Source organism: Bombus bifarius, unplaced genomic scaffold (assembly GCF_011952205.1).
Source record: "Bombus bifarius isolate JDL3187 unplaced genomic scaffold, Bbif_JDL3187 scf7180000007973, whole genome shotgun sequence".
In the NCBI taxonomy this organism is placed as follows: domain Eukaryota; kingdom Metazoa; phylum Arthropoda; class Insecta; order Hymenoptera; family Apidae; genus Bombus; species Bombus bifarius.
The window spans coordinates 2,946,665-2,967,925 of NW_022884359.1; the positions used below are offsets into that span (position 1 = coordinate 2,946,665).

General features: G+C 35.6%; 1 protein-coding gene across 2 annotated transcripts; it reads right to left on the reverse strand.

The window, feature by feature from the left end:
• Positions 1-834: 834 nt before the first annotated feature.
• Positions 835-20,599, reverse strand: LOC117216762 (E3 ubiquitin-protein ligase HUWE1-like). 2 transcript variants are annotated; one of them, XM_033463760.1, is made up of 42 exons: positions 19,932-20,599; positions 18,581-18,661; positions 18,260-18,478; positions 17,897-18,136; positions 17,750-17,812; positions 17,455-17,670; positions 17,074-17,345; positions 16,722-16,998; positions 16,010-16,642; positions 15,655-15,924; positions 14,295-15,497; positions 13,927-14,213; positions 12,969-13,329; positions 9,925-12,896; positions 9,602-9,722; positions 9,277-9,382; positions 8,905-9,192; positions 8,657-8,801; positions 8,369-8,507; positions 8,170-8,296; positions 7,927-8,076; positions 7,695-7,841; positions 7,435-7,617; positions 7,164-7,341; positions 6,813-7,085; positions 6,419-6,647; positions 6,151-6,331; positions 5,684-6,053; positions 5,355-5,531; positions 4,646-5,261; positions 4,392-4,561; positions 4,137-4,318; positions 3,993-4,052; positions 3,778-3,899; positions 3,455-3,692; positions 3,099-3,374; positions 2,612-2,800; positions 2,335-2,522; positions 2,110-2,243; positions 1,853-2,018; positions 1,577-1,767; positions 835-1,488 (listed from the first exon to the last, which is right to left on the reverse strand). In XM_033463760.1, the coding sequence occupies exons 2-42, from the start codon at positions 18,623-18,625 to the stop codon at positions 1,386-1,388; spliced, it is 12,507 nt and encodes a 4,168-aa protein (XP_033319651.1). In that variant the 5' UTR covers positions 18,626-18,661; positions 19,932-20,599; the 3' UTR covers positions 835-1,385. The 2 variants fall into 2 exon arrangements, with proteins under 2 accessions (XP_033319651.1, XP_033319650.1); XM_033463759.1 differs by having other exon boundaries at positions 3,778-4,052.
• Positions 20,600-21,261: the final 662 nt, after the last annotated feature.

A 21,261-nucleotide genomic window follows, 5' to 3' on the forward strand; every position in this document is an offset into this window, starting at 1 on the left:
TGCTATCAAAGGTGTCTTCTTGTGTAATTTAAAAAAAAAAAGAGACAATAGTTTTTATAAGAAATACAACATTTAGTTTATTTTGCGAATTCCTAAGCAATAACTCCCTAACAATGTCGCGAAAAAGAGTCCGATGGATCTATGTATTTCTTCAACGTATATTGTCCTATTCGATGTGTTTACAAAAATTAACATCTGCTCGATTGCGAGAGTCCCGTTACACGTTTCCCCAGAGAAGAAACGTTTGGAAATTGAAACTGATTAAAGGAAGTTCAAGGATATTAAAAGTTTGGAGAGTTGGGCGAATTGGACGTGATTTTGCGCTATATATCCAGAGGAAAAAGTAAAGAAAAAGGAAAAGAATATTACATGACTTCCTTTTTAACATCACATTTCTCAAATGATTAATATTAAAACGATATTAATTAATGATTATTACTATCGATTAAGAATTAGATAATATAATTATTAATACTAATAGTGTACAACCATACGTTTTTTTTTCTTGCGGGCGTTAAGGATATAACATCGTGAAATATTCTTCTTTTCCTCATATTTAGGCTCGTGTCTAATTGGTTTCTTGAATATTACTCTCTGTTTCGCATTCGTTCATTTTACATACACACCCACTCATACTGTTACATACAATACATTTCTTTTTCTTTCTTTTTCTTTTTTTTTTTTTTCTTGCCTCACGTACAGATCCTAGGTTCCTGGCAGCTTTCTTTTACGCATAATATGAAATAAACACGTACTCGAAATACAGGCACACTTCTCCATCACTTTTCCATTTGCCTTTCTTCGTCATGGCAACAAATCGTTTCTGCCTTTTTGTCTTCTCTACCCATATGTTTGAATTCTGCTTTCAGAGTAGAGCCGCTTTGAGTCACAATTATATTACATATTTATTTCATCCCGCTGCATCCTCTTTTTTCATTTTTTCTCTAACGACGAATTACATTGAATTCTTATTCGTTATCTCTTAACTGTTAAGATCCTTAACTAAAGTGTCCGATTTTTTAAGTCTTCCTTTCCATCAGGAATTATCATTAAGCTCTGCATCTCCCTCGTTTTTTTTTTTTTTAAAGATCATTCAACAAAATAAACTCTAGCGACGAATCATCAGTAATTACATCGTTAATTTTACGTATATACATACGCCTTCAGTTTTAATATGTATATAGCGGAGTAAAAATTTATATACTAAATCTTGAGCGAAGATCAATCGATACTTTTACAATTGTTTTGTCAATATTTTAATCATTTTTCTCCTTTGTTGTTCATTCGGTTGTTTTTTCTGCTATATTTCTTATATCTTTTTATTTTGTCTTCGCTCTTAGATTTTCGTGCAAAATCACGCAAAATTTGCTCAACTTTGCAGAAATTTAGGCGAAACCGAATCCTTCGCTGCATTCGTGGATCGCTTTCAATAAATTCGTGCGAAGTTTATCGTACGTTTCGTAAACGGGTAGATCTAGCTGATTGAAACTAGAAACGATAATATGAGAAATTAAGTTTAAGATACGAAAGAATTTAAAAGAAAGATAAAATAGGAAAGAAATTAATGTTAATTTACCATGTATGTGCTGACGGAAGCCTATCTGTGGATCTATCCTCTCGATGAATTTGGAACTTTTGTATACCATTCATTCCTTCTAAAGCAGCAAAACCTTGTAACGGAACCTTCGAAGTTCCGGTGACGAATTGCAAAAATTTAGCTCTATCTGCTTGATCGAAACCTCGTAATGCTCGCCAGAACCATTGAATCTAAATTTCAAATAAACATATTTATTACTTTAACATCAGATTAAAAGAATACTTTTTAGATAAAAATAAGTTGTTAAATACTTACTTGTAGGGAATTTGCATTATATTTATGATATTCAGTATTAGCTTTAAGATCCTCAATATCTACATTGGGTAATCCACTAATTAACAATTCAAGTTCCTGTTCATTGAATATAGAGATCAGTCGTTTTGGAATAATATCGTAGAAACCTTCTAGGAACGCGTTTAATCTATAAGTAAATAAGAAATATTGTATATAATACGAATCTTTTTGATGCATAGAAAAGTTACAATATTGAAATTAATCTTTATTTCACTTACTGTTTACGTATTGCTCCGGTCATTTTCATTTGACATACAAGCCGAATGTACTCTAATTTTGTTTCTTCAGTAACTACGATATTACGACCGTTTGGTATTAAATCACGTACATCATTCACACCGAATTCGTTTACCTAAAAATGTGAATTGTGAAATTACGCACATTACGATTGTATTTGCCATATCACAATACGATAATGTAAGTAAATGAGAAATGGAATTTACCTCTGTAGAGAAGGTTAATTCGTATCCAAGATCAGCAATGTTGTGCTCTGTGAGATATACGAGTCCTTTGTAAAAACTATAATCCTCACTTTCCATATCTGTGTGTTTCACAAGTATTCCCAAAATGTGTTTGTAAAAACTGCGCGTGAAATAACATTCTAATAACTTGTTGTCATAAATTGCTTTAGCTGTAATAATAATCATAAATATTAATTATTTTCGTCATTCTTGTCGTTGAAAATATAACGTTATTGAAAATATAAAAGAGAAAACTCACCGATAACTCGACCGACAAATTTATAATAACATAAATGATTAGGGTTGCAATGCGAGGAGGAATTTATCATATATGTAACCCGATCTCCAGGACTTACGGTGAACAGAGCGTACATAGGATTGAAGATTTCTCTGGAGATAATAACGTACCACTCTCTAAGCAATCCTCCAGCGTCTTGTCCTTCTTCGCCTAAAGTAAAAATGTTTTGAAATAAGATTTCATATAATGTTCATTTAAATGCAGGTTTTTATAAATACAAGAAAAAAAAATAAAACTTAAATAGAGATATACATCATTCTCTAAATATTATAAAAAATACCTTTGAATATTTTGTACATTTTTACATATCATGTATATATCGTGCATGTATTTCAAAAGTGACTCAACTCAAACAAATTTTTAAAGAAAATAATTATTTAAGTGCTCATAGAAATATAGATTTGTATAGACATCTGCAGTCTAGCAATGATCATTATACATTATTTACCTTCAAAGACAATGTAAAATCGGTTCTTCCATTCATCGGCATTACGCCTATGAAGCTCACGGAACGAATCTTCGAATACATTATTTCTGCGAACATGCACTGCCAGTTCTTCCCTACGAATACCTTCATCCATTCGTTCTAATTCTGTTCGGAAGTATCGTCTTTTTACGTCGAAATCGAGAACCCTTGTGTGATCCACTAACACAGAGAATGGTCCATCTGCTAAATGCGTCGTCGTTTGACGGAGAATTTGATTTAGAACAGTTCTGTGCGTCTCTGCAATAAAAATACAAAGAGTATGAGTAATATAGTATTATTATCATATTTATTCTATTATTATTATTATTATATTATACCCGCAAATTTAAGGAACTTGAGTTGGTCCGGTGGTAACGTCTTCTGTGGCGGAGGTTGTATATCCCAGGAAGTGTTAATAGTAGCTTCCGATTGAGACGTGCCTTCGTTGTCTGAGTAGATTGGCGAAACAGGTGTTAAGTCAGGAACAACCTCGCGAGTCTCTGTATTTGTACTTAGGTGACGATCGCGAGAAGTACTTGATGATGAATGTACTAGGAAAAATGCTTCTACGGCGGGCTATAAGATATAATGCATAATGTATAATAAACTGTCTAAAGGAATACATGTATAAAGCAACATATAGAAAGTACAGATATTTTACCTGCAGCACTAAGACTGCATGTTGATCTGGAGTATACTCCAATTCTAATAAACAAGCGCTAAGTGTCTCCCACAGATGATCTAGTACTAAGCTTTCACTTAATAATGGAAGCTTGTCTTCACCTACAAAATTTGACATTATAAAGTTAGTTAGATAACTATGGAAACTAACACAGCTCCCTGAAACATTTGTGAATATATAAAACTGTAAATTACCTGACTCTGAAGCTTGGTTAGTATTTCCAGTATCTACAGAACTTTCGGAACTTTGATTGGCTGAAAAAAAATATTAAAAATGAATTCGATAATTTTGTTACAATGATAATATTTCAGTAATAAAAATAGGATTCTTAAACATACATGTTTTTTTATTGTTTGCTAAACGTACTGCTTCCCTTATTTGTACAATCACTTTAAGTATTCTTAAGAAGAATGCCTGACTAGAAGTTTTGCTAACGAGAGCAGCCATGGATGGTAACTGAAGATCACTGCCAGCTTTAACTTTACTTGGTGCAGTTATAACTACATTCTCGTTGGTAAACCTGTAATAAATTATCACAATGTTAAAATATATATCGATATAAATAAAAAAGAAAGATAATTCGAAATATATACCTATCTAAGAGAACCCAACGAGAACCGCCACTACTAGTTGAAGGTTGCTCTTCGATAGAATTTCGTCTGAGTTCACGATTCAAAATTTTTAACTCCATCAGTAAATCTTTGATGTGCTCACAGACAACATTAGCCAATTCCATAGCGCCTTCCAAGAGTAATTTCAATATCTGTGAAGAAATTATTCAAAACTAAATATATAGTACATACTATAACGCATGAATAAATAAAACAGAATTTAATAAGGATATTACCAATTGTCTAGTAGGATCAGGACAATGAGACAAATTAAGCAATAAAGCTGTTGCATCTTCGAGTCCTTCCTCGGAACAACTTTTGCTTGTCAATACTTGTACAGCCAATTTCAGATGTTCTTCCGGCGCAGCGACGCTTTGTTCTTTGTTTACATCTGTTCTCTTGTTTTTGTTTCCTTCCTGCCTGCGATACGGATTCACTTCCGTTAATCCGATCGAAATTAGAGACAGCAATTTCAACACTTTGTCCGTCAGCTGGCTGCTACGTTTAATGACCGACCAGTTTAACATCGAAATTAATTGGCCAAAAGCGGAGGATTCAAAGGTAGTTGTATTATGTTCGGAATCATTTCCTAAGTTTGAGTTTGAATGAGATCTTGCAACAGATTTTCCTTTCTTCGAGGCACATGAGTCAAGTTTCAGCAGCATGTCCCAAAAATCTGGTTGATCGCTTTTCCCAGGTTTCGATGTAGATTTACCTTTCGAACCGGTTTCTTCTTTATTACTTGAGTCTTTCTCTTTGTTACTTTCTTTCTCATCTGATTCTTTAGACTTAATTGGCACAAAATAGCCAGGAAAACCTTTAGCCAACGATATTAATAACTCTAACGTATGTCTGAAAAAATATAAGCATTACATTATAAAAACAATGTAAACATTTTATAAATAATCAATGACTACTAATCATTAAGGGATTTAATTAACTTACCTGCATACTGTAGGTGCTGCTTGTGGATGAATGGCGATACTACTGCCTTGCCTTTCTGACTTTTTGCCACCATGCCTGACAATGTGGAAAACGTTTGCTCTGCATCCAAGTGCAGCATCAATACTAATATTCAACCATGACTGTGCACTGCTTCTTTGGTCAAATATTTTGGGGGCACTAAAAGAAATTTGAGATTAGAAGATTCGACACAAGTAAACATAGGGTAACATTCTTTAGAGGGTTTATAAATAATTCTAAAGATTATACAAATTTTATAAAAATATTAGTATTATAAAAATCATTTATAAAGAATAGTAAAAATGTCTTACCAGTAATCGTGGTGCATCATGGGCACTAAGCTTTTCCTTCTGAACTTTCCACCAAAATCCATGGCTATATCTTTATTTTCATCGTTACTTCTTTCCATGATACTTAGTAAGGCTCTAACTACCCATTCCCTTGTGCTACCATGATAGCAAAGATTCCTGATAACTCTATGAAGCCTTAACGTATTAATTTTTGGTTCATCAACAAACAGTAATACCAATACGCAAGCCATTGACTCATGATCCAACAATTGTCTGCCTCTGAGTCGTAGACCGGCTCCGTGATGCGTTATACTAGGGTCACCATGTGACCATGGCTGCCATCCTCTTTGTGCTACTGTGTGAATTGCATAACGCGTACCACCACCTCTACCTATTATTTTGTTTCGCGTTCAATTAGTTCTTCTAATTAAGTTTTTCAAATATAAATAAGAAAAGGAAACTGTTAATGAATAATAATTATTATTTACCTCTACCAGAATTCCGTAATATACTGGACAAGGCAGCATTTCCTTGGCTAACGTGATTAAGGAATCGATCTTGCATTATGTGTCTATTTCGAGCTTCCCATTCTCTTCGAAGGTTCTGTGCCTCTTGGGCTAAATCTGGCGGAAGAACTGATATTTGCGATTCTTCCATATCAGTCAAAATCTGTAAATATAAACAAAATTAGAATATTCAAATATTATACATAAAAGTATTCTAATAAAATACGAGTAAAAACAATTATTTACTGACCGCTTGTCGAAGAGAAGGTTGCAAATTTTGGAAGAATGCAGCTGCATCAACTGGATCTTCTGGATTAGCGCTTGCAGCTGCATGTCGTTGTTGTTCCAAACGTTGTTGCGCAAGAACTTCTTCTTGAATAGCTGGAGGTAAAGCTGCTAAGAATTCCGGATTAACTTCAACCGGACCTGTTAATTCTTCAACTACGGTTGCCTGTGCTCGTTGTCGAATTCGTTGAAGCCTACGAAAATTTCAGGTTATAAACATTACAGATCTCAAGACCGAATGTTAAGTTATCTATTCGAATATATTTAATAATATATAAAATATTACTCTTTTTACATCTATATATCTATTGCACAGATACTTTTATTTCTCACTTTTATTAAATCTAGTATATAGATACCTAAGTTGCTCAGCGATAACTTCATCGCGCATATCTTCTGGTAACGCGGCTAAGAAAGAAGGATCTACGCCATCGGGTAATTGTTGTTCTTGAGACTGTTGGTTTGGTTGTTGTCGCTGTTGCGATTGTTCTTGGGACTGTTGTGGTTCTTGCTGTTGTTGTTGTTGTTGTTGTTGTTGTGGAGGTAGTTGTTGCTGTTGCTGTTGTTCTGATGTTCCTGAATTAACATTTTCTGATGCGGAAGTGGTAGGTCCTTGATTGAGTATGTTCGCACTATATCAGAAAAATAAAATAAATTTTTTTTACAAATATCTTTCTGACTTGATACGAATACAAAATAAAACTGTTTACTTTCGTTCGACATTCGATTGACTGTCGTCGGTAAGAATTCTTATCCATTCAGACGAGTCACTTTCTCTTAGTAAGTCTTCGTTAGGTTCCTGACTGAAATCGACAACTATGGACGTGTTGGATCGACTAGTAGATGTTTCATTAGTATTAGGTCCTTCAACAGTACGTTCAGATTGTCCTGTAATAAAATTCATTTATATTGTTAAAAAATTCTTGTATCCGAGAAGGAAATGATTAGCCTATAAAATGAATTTCAAATAAATTAAATTACTTAGTCTGCTTGCTTCAGATGCGCAAGGCCCAAGCACGGAATCCACTATACTTTCAGCAAGTTCTAAAGTTGGATTTCTATTGCTCATTCGAGGATCTCTGGGTTCTGCCGGTTGTTCTTCCGGGGGTGGAGGCGGAGGTCGTTCTTCTTCTTGTATTGTTGCATCCATTTCACCAGTCACATCTAATAGTCAATATTTAATGTATAATATAGAGTCTTATTGCAAAATTGAACTAACTAGAAATGTCTGAAAATTATACCGATTATATCTTCATCGAGAGTACGTTCTATTCGTGTCGTTTCTGCGCAAGTTTCAAATCTAGGAACAAAATTATTCGTATCTTCCCTTTGTGATGTTGATGCAGTTGATATTTGTTCATCCATGGATATTATAGCGGAAGAACCAGCTAAAAAAATTTTATTGAAAATAAACATATATTATATAAGCTACTTGTAAAATACAATTAAAATGATTAGTTACAATTAACGTACATTCTGTGTTATTTAAATGATCCTTTCCATCTTTGTTATCCTTTTCATTCTTTTTCTCAGAAGCATATTGCATTTTACGTCTTTCTCGTCGCTCTCCCAATTCCGCGTTCCTGCGTTTTTCCAGTTCAGGAATTAATTTATGTACAATACCTAAGACAAAAATTATTTTATTTTATCAAATTTCATCTTTCATAAAGAAAAAAATATTAAATTAACGAATTTCTTTCCAATCTTGCTACTTACCAACACAACAATCCGTCTGAGAATCTCCATCTAATAATTTGCTTTCTTCGATCCACCAATGTAAAGCAGTAGGAGTATTATTCACAGTGGTTGCAAGACTAGACCCGAAAAGATAGCCAGATTGATCCTAAAAGAATTTTTATAAATAAAGAAACATCTAGAATAAATTAGTACCATTTAACAATCACAATCTACAAACCACAAAGTCTATTTGTTCTTCTTCTTGGTTTGTCAATATTCCAACACCATCCATTACAACAACACGAGTATCCCGAAAACTGGAAGCCAATACCTGACTAGCAGATAATGGAATCCCTTGTGCAGTCGGGCCTAACAATCTATAATTACAAATGTAATATTATTGCATACTTTTATAGATGAAACCAGTTTTTCTTTTAATATAAATTTTATGTTCTGTGTTTTAATTTCATTTTTACATAAAATTCATCTGAATATATTTAATACAATTAAGCTCGAATTAATTTACCTTTGTAATATTACTGGTGGATTTGGATTTCGTGGATTTGGTAATTGAAGATACTGATATCTCCGTGGTCGTACAGCTCTCTGACCTCTTGTATTAGTAGCGTCCAAACCGCTTTGTGGTATTAGCAAGGAATGGGAATTAATACCTGCACAAATAAACAAAAATTCCATATTACCTATTTTATCATTCTATACGACTTCCTTGATATCGTTATTAAAAATCATTATATACTGTGATTTTATGCTCACCACTACTTTCAGAAATTGAAGGAGGATTTTCAAATAAACCCAAAGGAAGAGGAAACGTCGTACTCCATGGAAGACTAGATCGTGGTGTGACCGTAGTCGAAGAGTTCACGTTGTCCTGATTATCGATATTATGTCGAATCATTACGACACTACTACCGTCACGATCCGTCGATGGAATCATTCTGAATACACCACTTTCTCCTACGTCCTCGTAAAATTCAATTCCATCTTCCTCGTAATTTGAGGACCCTTCTTCTTCCTCCTCTTCTTCTTCCTCGTTTTCTTCTCCTGATAAACATCGTTTTAATATTTATTCATACAGTCCAATTGAAGAAAAATTTCTATTGCGTATTTAAAAGATGATAAAATTACCATCATCCTCTTCTTCTTCCTCTTCATCCTCATCGTCCTGTACTTCATCCTCGTTATCGTCAGATGGGTTGCTATCTGAGTCTGAATCGGAGCTCATCAAATCCTCCTAGAAAATATAATTATATTCCCATAAAATAAAAATCTTGTAAAATACTCAATTTATGTTATTACATATTATTGTACTTTAAAAAATATTAAAAAATCACTATATTCTATATTTTTTATTTTGCAAGAAAAAATTTAATAAACATCTTATTTTTTTATTTCAAAAGTAATTTTCTTAGAAAGATGAACTTTTCAAAATAGATATAGGTTGAACTCCTACCGTAGCATCCCGTGTTGGATCGAAGTCAGCTTCCCCGTCTCGTATCGCAAGGCTCTCCTCGTCAATGTCCATTGGCCTGTGCGGTCGGGAAGACTGATCTTCCGTCACGCCCGGGCCATCCCTGGAAAATAGTACACTATTTGATTATAAGTACAGTAGCTTATATGAACTTAAAATTATGTATTGTATAAAAATATACACACACACAAACACATACACACACACAAACACATACACACACGCGCGCGCGCGCACACACACAGTTTACGTTAATATTTCATAGAAATAATTTCACAAAAATGAAAAACATTATATATGATTACCTTTCAAGAAGCTGGTCCATAATATCTTCTAAAGCAGCTTCGTCCTCGTGCACTTGGCTTTCTGAAGTGGGCTCCAGACTCTCTGCAGTAACGGATATATCATGCTCCGTATTCTCTGCGTCCTCGTTTGTTTCCTCTCCAACAGCATGTGTTGCTTCCGATGTTGTAGTCCCTGTTTGTTCTCCAATAGGCTCCTCTTGAACTGTTCTACCTTTTGGTTTGGAAAATTTGCTATTGACGGTTCCTGGCATTGGTTGATTTATAATTCTTGAAAGTGTTTCCAAAGGTTTCAAAGCTGCATTGATCGTAGCAGCCATATTTGGACTTGAGAGATCCAAACTGTGTGGAATCTTTGCCAAGTCAGTGATTATCCCTTTTCTCAGCATAATTCTCACAATATAGTTGACATTGTTATACTGGTGCATCTTCAAGGAGGTCCTCAACTGATTGTAGGAAGTTGGTGGACAACTATCAATCATTGTAGAAATCAAACCAACCAATAATTGAAGCTGTGCATGCTTCTCATTGCTTTCAGGAAGAGCTAGGGTTCTTGTTAGAGCTGCTTTCACTTCAGTCACTAAAGTAGTTTGAACGTCTGGGGAATGATTGCAGGAGGCAATAGCAGCTATCAACATCCTTGCCATACTGCTGCACTGTTTGTCAATTGAATTCTCTGGTGACATTGGTAGAAGCTTGTCGAGAAGAAAAGCAAGAGCTGTTGTGTATTCAGGTACCATTTCACTTTGTCCTGCTCGATACACATGCTCTGTGATCAAGCTTGCAACTGCACTGTATGAACGAACAGTTTCTGCAAGTATCTTTAGAATAGCAGATTTTGTCAGCAAAGGTTTTTCTGCCTCTTCTGGTTCCACTTTGCTGTTGTTACTGCTGTCTGAATAAATCTTCATTGGTATTATTTGAGAGACTTGATCCTCCTCGTCAATCGTATCATTTGGTGTCGTTGCGTTATTTCTGAGAACATCTCGTCGAGAAGATGAACTTGCTACATTGGAGTAGGTTGGCTTCTTCTCTGGACTCCTTGTTGGTGTAGAGGACTTTTCGTCAGAAACTACTGGCATAGGTTTTATAAGAGCATTCAGAAGATCCTTCACAACGGATATCGAGGCCTTCTCCGCCATTGGCATTACTGATGAATGACTTGGTGGAAGAGCTTTTACAATCAATCTATTGTCGTCATCTTCTTTCCCTAATAAACGGATGTCAACTCTTAAAATGTTTTCACAAACCTCTCTGTAAACTTCTGGATTGCGGCAGACGGCACTGTTGATCTGACGCGTCATAAACAAAATTTCTTTACACGCTGGAGGAATATTGCCTTGAGTGCGACTACGAATTACTTTCTCCATGGCTAGCCGAAGAGTACATGGTTCCTCTAAAGCATGTCTTATTAAGAGGGTACTCAAAGTTATGCATCCAATGAAACTGCTTGCCTGAGACATTTCTAGAAGGAGTCTCACACCACCTTCTCGAACAAATATCTCGGCGTTCTCGTAATCTCTTGTAAGTCGCAGACAAACTTTCATAGATGCATGCAAAGCATCGCGATCCACTGGAATAGCCATCAGTCTTACACAGGCACGTATAATGCTTGGGGCCATGCTAGGATCTAATCCTTGCAGTACTGTATTCCGTTTGTCTTCCACTCGATTTTCGTCAGTGTCCATAGTCGAATCAGAACCAGAACCAGAACCAGAACCAGAACCAGAACCAGAACCAGAACCAGAACCAGAACCAGAACCAGAACCACCGCCCTCGTTTCCAGTATGCAATTTAAAGCCCATCGTGATGGGTCTTCTGTTACCGCTCTCTTCATTAACTTGAGTCATGCAAGAAAAGTTTATCACGTATCTTCGCCTGTTACATGTTACTCTAGTGCTAGATTCGCCGGCCCAGTATGCATCATTAATTATTCGATTATTCACTGGTGAATATAAATTCCATTTTCCTGTGCTCAGATCAAACCACTTCCACATTCTAGTTGTTACCTTGTACATCAATTCTTTCCTCTTTGTTAGTACTGCCACTTTCTCTAACCGCTCGATCAGTAACAACAAAGGTGCAAGCCATTTCCTAGTTTTTGCAGATGATGCATCCTTATTACCTTCTTTAACGATCTTACTTTTACTCGCTGTTAGTGGACCCTCGCTCACCACTAGCAGACGTACAAGTTTGTTCAAAATAGCATACTCTTCCACGATCTGAGCGCAGGGTACACGCATTTCCTGGAATGTTCCCTCGAAGAACATCGTATACAGGTAAATACGTCCCGTAACTTTGCTAGCTTCTTTACATTCCACTAATTTTACTCCAGCGTTCGGATCGTTGCTCTCAGCAACTTCTATCAAATAATCTACTAGACTACCAATTTCTTTCATGAGTTGTCGTAACATATTATCACGCCATTCATCTCCATTTCTTTTAGCGATAGCGACTAGCAAGTCGCATATTCTGTATACAGTGTCAGGCATGAGATCTAGTAAATTCAAGCACTGACTTAAAGCGTTCTGTGTGAATTTGTCTATGCTCTCTGTGATAGTGGTAGTCTCGCGCGTAGTAGATTCTTCTGCGCTGAAAACTTTTCGCGTTTCCGTCGTTTCTCCAAGCGACATCGCTATCGCGTGCATTATCTGATCATCGTCTACCAATTCCAAATCCATTATCAGGTCTTGTCCACTTACATCACCTGTTGGCACATCTGATCTACGTAAGGTAGCAGGATTACTTAGTAAATAATCAGTGGCTTGTTCAACTGTCAAAGTATGAAGCAAAGCTTCTATGCAATGAGCTCTACTGAAGCCCATGTCCATCAGCTGTCTGAGATGCTCCGGATTTACATCAGCTTCTGGTTCTTCTCTACGATCAGATATTGTTCCACCTCTTCCAATTCCACTAGTTCCACTGGTGCTACCACCAATAGCTCCTTCGCTGTTTTCTTCTTTCTCAGCGTGTTCCTGTAAAATGATAGTGTTAAATAATCGTGGTATTTTGAATTAGTATTACACAAATATTTAAAATATATGTACCTTAATAATCTGTTCACTTCGTAGAATATGTCGTAAAATAGATAATATAAGTTCTGTCATGTGAACTCCATAATTTTTCAAGGGTTTTTTTCCCCACATTAGCATCACTGCCTCGAAAGCTTCCTTGTGAATATCCGTGAGGTATTTTATAGGATCGAATGTTTCATACACCTTGTATATTCCAGTGCATTTTGATGAAACAACGTATGGTGAATCAAGGAGTGTTTTAGGGTTCACCATTTTTTCTAAGATCATCAGCCACCCATCTAAAAATTCTCCAGTACAATCAGGCAAATTCGGGTGTTCTAATCCCTCAGACAATGGAAACTGTCCTCCTCCGGATAATACCCAATGAAAAGCACTAAAAATATACAAAAATATTGAGTGATTTAAAGCTGTTTTGTTATATAAACTTATACAAAGTATTCAACAAAATGATGTGCACGAGTTTTCAAGTACTTCCGATAATGTTGCACGAAAATATTTCAAACAAAAGTTGATCTGTTTTGAATCAGCTGCAAATTGCAATATTTAAAATGTGTCAAAAAGTGTTTCTTTCGATAAAATATCAAGGTCATTTTCACTTTTTTAAATGACATGATGCATTTTTGATTTCATAGCATTGTAGTACATAGTAATACATAGACATAGTAACTCATGTCAAAAGGAGTTCAATGACTTACAATACTATCACCTTCAGATGACCTTGAGTTCAGAAATCTTAGATTTATTAATTCATAGAAACATTAACATGTGAAATTTGGGTTAACAGAACGTTATCAGATCTTGATTTTTTATAGACAGAAGCATTTTTTGGCAATTTTAAGTATTTCAATTTGTAGCCAATTCAAAACAGATCAACTTCTGGTTGAAACATTTTTTTTTTACATTATCAAAAGTGTTAAAAAAATCGCATTGAATACCCCATATTAAAGATTCTGAAGATAAATTTACTTACGCGAAGAATGCGTTTTGTCCGCCCAGTTTGACGAACTTCTGAAGCATCAAATGAAATGGATAACCTTTTTCGTCAAATAGTGCAGGAGACACGAAACTCAGAGTGCACATCAAAAAAGTCACTTGAAGTTTTGGTACAGTTGATGGTGGTAATTTGTCCCATGATAATCCACGAATTAATACGCAATTTAAAGCAGTTGCTACACTTCTAGATGCTTGTGAGGGAAGAGCTGGTATTGGAGGCACTTGTTGTCCTCTACGTTGTCTGATTGGGGAGCCCATACAAAGCTGAATAAATTTTAGCAATTATTAAATACGAGAATGCGAAACATACAAAATTCCAAAATTTAAATGTCGGGTTTTATGTACCTTTACAAGTATGGCAAAGAGTTCTGCCAATGCTCTGCCCATTTTAGATGTAAGTCCCAGCAAGTGCTTAGGGTATGTGATTCGATGAGAGTTCGGAGATATTCTTCCTGTAGTGACACTTGGTTTCTCATCCACTTCCATAGGTACAGGAGGTGGGTCCGTACTTAAAGCTTCCATGGCTGTAGTCATTCCATTACTTCCCATATCCGAGGAGGCACCACCAGACCAGCCGCTACTTTCGCCCTCGTTCGTTGATTCAGGACGTATTAATTTATCCATATCTTCTTTCCCAAAGTCGCAGCCAGCTGGGATAAAATCTTCCGTGGTGAGAGCTAATAACGCTGTGCTTTCCCAAATCAGAGCTGTATATAGCTCCGACAGACCTTTCAGAACAGTCAGACCAAGCTCTGAGCCCCAGTGATTCATAGCCAAGTTTCTGATTTCGCTCTGGCTAGTGCGACATACTTGCGCGAACATTATTATGTATCCGTAAGCGGCATTCATAGCATGAAGTAAAGGCGTTGCCGTATCACTAGTAAAGGCTGTTTCCAGATTCGGAGCATTGACAAGCTCATGTAACAAAACAGACCCTCCTGGAGCTTCCATATAATTGTACAATGGTTTCAATAGATTCAGAACTTCGTTTAACTGGGACAAACCAGTTTTAAGAACAAGCGGCTCATGTGCGAGGTTTAAAATACTTTTACAAACTGTTGCCACAGCTTGCGCTGTTTGTGCAACCGAATGATCGACAGGAAGATTGGGTAGTCCCAGGATTGATAGTAGTGGCACGAGGCCTTTTTGTGCAACGAACTCTCTGCAGTGATCGTCCGTCGAATTGTTACTTAGAATAGCGTCAACGAATTTTGTAACGTTCTGTATGTATTCCATCAAAGCTATTGGAGTCTTCTCCCTGGGTTGAGGTGGTGGAACTGGTTGAGCAGTGGACGACGAACACTGTTCTTCGCGTTGTGGGTGAGAACTTGTACTGGCTTCTTCTTCATCCTCTTCTTCTTCGTCGCTACTGCTTCCACTTCCACCGCCTCCCCCTCCGCCAGAATCTCCAACTCCAACTCCAACCGATTGTCCAGAAGATTGACGATTCCCAGTAGTTGTATTCGATTGGGTATTGTCGAATTTATCTTCAGCTTGTAAGCATATATAACGAGGATCACAACCCAATACGCAAAGTTCTTCTAGTAGCTATACACACAAAAAAATTAAATATTATTGATATAAATATTATATACATAATGTAGCATTATTATAATTCACATCATATTTGCCGATTCTAAATTTAATAAATATTATACAAAGTATATTTAGGGAATACATTACATGAAAGAGAAACATGTAATACCTTTATAACAGCAGCAATTGCGTCAACTTTCAAACTTGGCTGATGTCTCATTAACTCATCCATTGCGTTACCTAAATTCGAAGCTGTATCACCCAAAGGATCTGTGCTTCGACGTCGATTCATCGCAGGCAGATAAAGTGGAGACAATAATACTTTAAACAAGCGTTCGAAAGGACGTCGCTTTACAAACGATTCCAGACCACGTTGATTTAAACACAAAGCACTAAACACATTAGGCAGTGATCCCAGTACTTCTCTACTAGCAGGAATCTGTACACAATATTAAAATATTGATAAACATTTTAGTAATATATTGTACTATATATTACCTAAAACAAATGATCAGTTTAATTACCTCTTTAATTAATAAAGCATGTAATACGAGCTCGGTTAATCCATTATCTTGCAAGGATGATAATAAAGATGGTTCTTGGAAAACATATACTGTTACAGCATCCGTTGCAATAAGGAACAGAGAAGGACCATAATATTCTGAATTACTGATAATATGTCTTAAAGAAGAAGGTAAAGTACCCTCCATAACGTGTCGAATACTATCAGAGAATGTGGGATCTTGGATAATTTTCTTAATAAAATTTAACAACGCCTTCAGAAGTGTAACTCGCTGTGGCAGGCAAATTTTCCCGGTCTTCCCAGCCGAATAATCTGGCATTTGTTCGTTTTTATCATCAGTTTTGGAACTCATATTTTCATCTTCCGAAAATTCCATGGGATTTGACGATTCCTCGCGTTCATCATACGCACGTGAAGACGTAGAATTTTCATCGCGATCCATGGACCTTTCACGAGTGGCTTGTGAATTATCCTGGTAATGTATTGGCTCTATTTCAAAAGGTTGTTCCTTCCTACAAACATTCACTTCCATATCGAGTCGATTAATAAAACTCGCTAAACCACCATGAGCTTGGAATCCTTGCATGTCTATATTCGTTATTAAATCTATAACGCGAACTGCCCTTGTTACAAACTGTAAAAAAGAAAATAGATAATTAAATTTAAAAGTTTTATACAATTAGATATACAAAAAAATTATAGAAAAATTTTACCGTTAGATGTTCAAACTCGCTACCAGGCCAATTCATAATTTTTAACAAACTTTCCATCATCCCACAACTAACGAGAGCTTCGCAACCCGCTTCGTAACTCGAAAGATGATAAAGAAAGCTAAACAATGCTGTCGCAAGCGATAAAGGGAACGGCTGTCCTTCAAATTGTAAAGAAATCAGTGTTGAAATACACGTGCGAATTAATACGGGGAAAAATCCGTGATATGAGTTAGCTCCAGTAACGTCGATTATCATATTTAGCCTTGAACTAGGTTTTCTGAAAAATCATTGAAATTATATGAATATACTGAAAAATTATATTTGCATCAACATACGTTAAACTTTCACTTACTTTGGAAAATGTGGATTACGGTCTAAGTGAATAATACTAGTAAGAGTTCGTAGTGCGGCTGCCCGTAATTCAACAAGATGTGCGTATGGAAGTTCCAGTAATTCAACTAATTCTTCTAAAAGCCCAGGATGCAGCAAACTATGTGCATTTTCTTCAAGTTCACTATTATATACAAGTATGGATAATGCTTGCAGCCGAGCGTGTACACATTGCAATCGTCTTCGATAGTCAGAGAAACTGTGTGCCAGTCTTACATGTGTGAATAACGCAATCTAAAAGAAAAAAAGAAAACAATAAACTTAAATATTTATTCATTCATTAAATAATTATATACATTAAATATTAAATACCGAATTAAATATTGAAAGAAATAATATTTACCTGTCGATCTTGAGGTACGTTATTAACTTTCAATAAATCATTCATAATTTGTGCTGGTGTTTTACCCAGTTTATCCAGATTTTCTATATGTATACACGTTACAAAATTCGTCTGTCCAGATTTTTTTGTACCAGTGGTTGATGTGGCATTGGTGTCTGTTGAAGGATTTTCTGCATAAAATTCAAAATGCAATGTTGTGGCACTTGTTGGAAGTGGCTGAAAAAAATATATGAAAAAATTATAGTTCATTGGAGCATATCTTAAAGGCAGCTGTTGGTTATGGAATTTAGGTTACCTTGTCTGGATACTCTTTACAACAGTCTGCTAAACCAAATCCATTTTCTTTACCACCCCAACTCTAGAATGTAAAGATTACGTTTAGTGTTCTTGTGAACTTGCAGTATTCTAATAAAGTACTAATCAATCAATGTATATGTCTCACCTCTGCTAAAAGAGTAAGTCTACTTAATAAAGCTTGCCTCTTGTCACTGTTTAAACGTGCAATGAAATTGCTACGTTTACTGAACATGTAAAGAATATTTAATACACCAAGGACAACATGCATGTCACAGCTTGATAACAAAGTTACAAGATGTTCCATGCTACTGTATAAATGTCGCGAGTATGAGTGTTCGATTAACAATGTTGTAAGATGGAGAACCCAGAGGAGAAGTTCTTTTGCCTATAAAAAGTGAAATAAATATGCAATAAAAACATTGATCATTCTAATCACTTTCCTAAATATTTATACACATAATAGTAAATGTTACTATGAATAATGGTTTGTAAGAAGCTTGGCAATTACTTCTCTATTCTGAGGGAGATCACAGGCTAATTCCCATGGATTATCTGGACTTTTAGCTGCAGCTTCTTCCAAAATACTATCACTAAGATCCAATACATCGACCCAATGAAAGAGTTCACATTTACCGAAAGTCCATGCATCTATTTGCTTCAACTCCTCTAGCAATTCTGCATGGGAGCATGAGCGCAACTTGTTTATAAGCGCCTGACATTTTGCCGGCTAAAAATTTATTCATGTGTGCAACCGTTATTCAACATATTCTTCAACATTTCTTATTAGAAATATTCATTTCCAAATATATGTCATTAAAATATTACTTACCGCTTCTGATGTGTACTTTCTCAACCTATTGCGATCAATTTTCATTTTGGCGGATAAAAGGTTCCTTTAACAATTTAAATTCTGAAACAATGATTTTATAATACATTTATAAAAGATTGGTACAATTTCCATTTAATGCAAATATAATATAAAACAATGTATTAATGTACAATGACCTATTATATTTTTAAGCATAATTACTAAATTTTAACAATCAAAATCAATGTCAATTGTTACACAATAAATTTTTCATCTCATCTTTTTATTGTCAATAATTTTCATTACGTCATTAATAAAAAGATCTAACTTATATAATATTTATCTCATCATATTAAATAAGGACCACAAATTTACTAATCAATAAATACAATCATATTAATAGAGTACACTAAAACAAATTCATATTTCCAAAATTAAATTCATGCTCTGCAACAAATTAAATAATATCTCTTAGAATGTTGAAGTATTTCACAAATTTTTCTTCTATTGCATAAATATGATCTTTATTACGAAATTCTTATTCCGTATGAATCATAAACATTCGTTAATTCATTAAACAAACAAAATTTTATTAAAACGATAAAATAATACGAAATAAAAAAAATCATTATAATTTCTGTGTCGATTAAAAGAATTGTCCATATGGTTTTTTAAAGATAATATAGTCACCAAAAATAGAATCATTGTCATTAATACGCGAACACCTTGGAATCAATAATTTCGTTCGCCTATTATCTAACAAAAAATTTGCTACGAAAACGACATAACGGCACGAAAATTTGTATCGATTAAAAAATCTCGAAATAGGGAGCACAGTTTGGTTATACTGCGATATTCGATATTCGAAGCGACAATGACGTTGTAAACCTCATGATAAGTCTTGAAAACATGACAAATCGTGACAATACGTACCATCGATGTAAATAGTTATTTGTTAGAATCTATATAAGGAAATCATATAATCGTCGATTATAAAAAAGTGAGAAAAAAAGGATCTAAGTAAACAAAGGAACCCTCTAGAAAAAAAAGTAGAAACATCGTTGTGAAAATTTAAATATTTTAAAGGTTTAGACCGTTAGAAGGACGATAGGAGCGAAAATAGGCTATATTCTCGTTAAGATGCAGAGTCATCGGTTTCTAGGGCCTAACCTAACAAGATTCGTTCGACTAGTGCAAAATAATAACAAAGGGATAATACCTGCAAAAACATCTTAAAACAATTAGGTATAGTCTAAAATTGACAAATCGTACTGACAAATGATTTAAAAGCGATAAAATAAAAAAAAAACCGGAGGCATAGTAATACGCAAAAGTGGTGAAAGCAGAGATGCACTCGTGGCACGAAACTTACCTATAGATAAGCCGACAAGGATTTGATAGAGTCGTCCTTGTCGTATGGCCTTTCAATAAATTCGAGGTCGGAACGATGCGGCATCACGGCCGTGGAAAACCGTTCCGTCGGTGGTTCTTCTTAACCACCTTGATCGTCTTCGATTCCAATTATATTATTTCAGCGATGGTCAATAAGAGACGCCGTTATTAAATTTCGTAATAAATTGGTAAGAGAAAAAAATTGAATTCGCAAGAGCGAAAAAATGTAAACCGAATGATTTGAAATGAACGAGAATCGACCAGTTTCTGTGAAGATAGGTATCGAACTAGAGAATCAAAACAAAACTTAAACGTGAATATGAGCCGCGATCCTCTTCTATCGCTTAGCGCCAATCGGAGTACCGATCACCGCCATTTTACCGAGGCTTTTCGCAGAGGATCGTCCACCTTTCTCCTTTTTTTAACCTTCTCCTTTTTCGTGTTCCGCTTTCACGTATACGCAAGCTTCTCGAATAATCTTGACCAGAAAAGTTCACGACCTTCACGGGACACTGCACACAACACCTTGCGTAAACCACGGGTTAGAAGATTCAACCAGCAACGATTTTTATTATACACCGAATATGAACCGCACACTGGCTGCTTGTGTACGCACACTCTCGTATATATATCGCTATAGACAAGATTCGCGGAACAAGGCAACACTGCTTAACCACTGCTAGCTGGCTCGCATCTTTCTTCCAGATATTCCTCAAAATCGTACGTTTGCATTCTCGAGCTGCGCAGTAGAAAGGCCCAGTATTTGTTATATGACGAACGAACTGTGTGTCCTACTATTTCCACTGAATTTCTCTGATTCGTTGACTGTCGATGATACTCTACGTGGTGATAGGACGCTTCGTAACTATTCGTTACTGTTCTTTATAATGTGTCGACGACGACGACACATGCGTCTAGAAACGAAATTCACCGATGCGTCACAAAATTGCACAATGTGAATGGGTCTTAAGGTCATTATTAACACACCGACTCGTGGCTTCTCACTTTTAGCCAATCCCCGACAAACTTTCCATTGTACGTACATCTGATTGAACGAACGTACAAAGGATTCTCTACCTTTTGTACGCAAGCTGGACCCGTTTAATTATTCCTTTGAAACTGCGCAGTATGAAGAGCAAAAATATATGTAACAATGAACGCTTCCTTTCTTTTATAAAAGAGTCACTATGATTTTGCCCACGAATATTGGCAACGTTTTGCCAAATGTTACTACGTTTTAGTTATAACAAAAAGTTTTATTCGGTCGTTTTAATTTGTTGAAAATGTGATTTGGGAGAATTTAAGTAAAT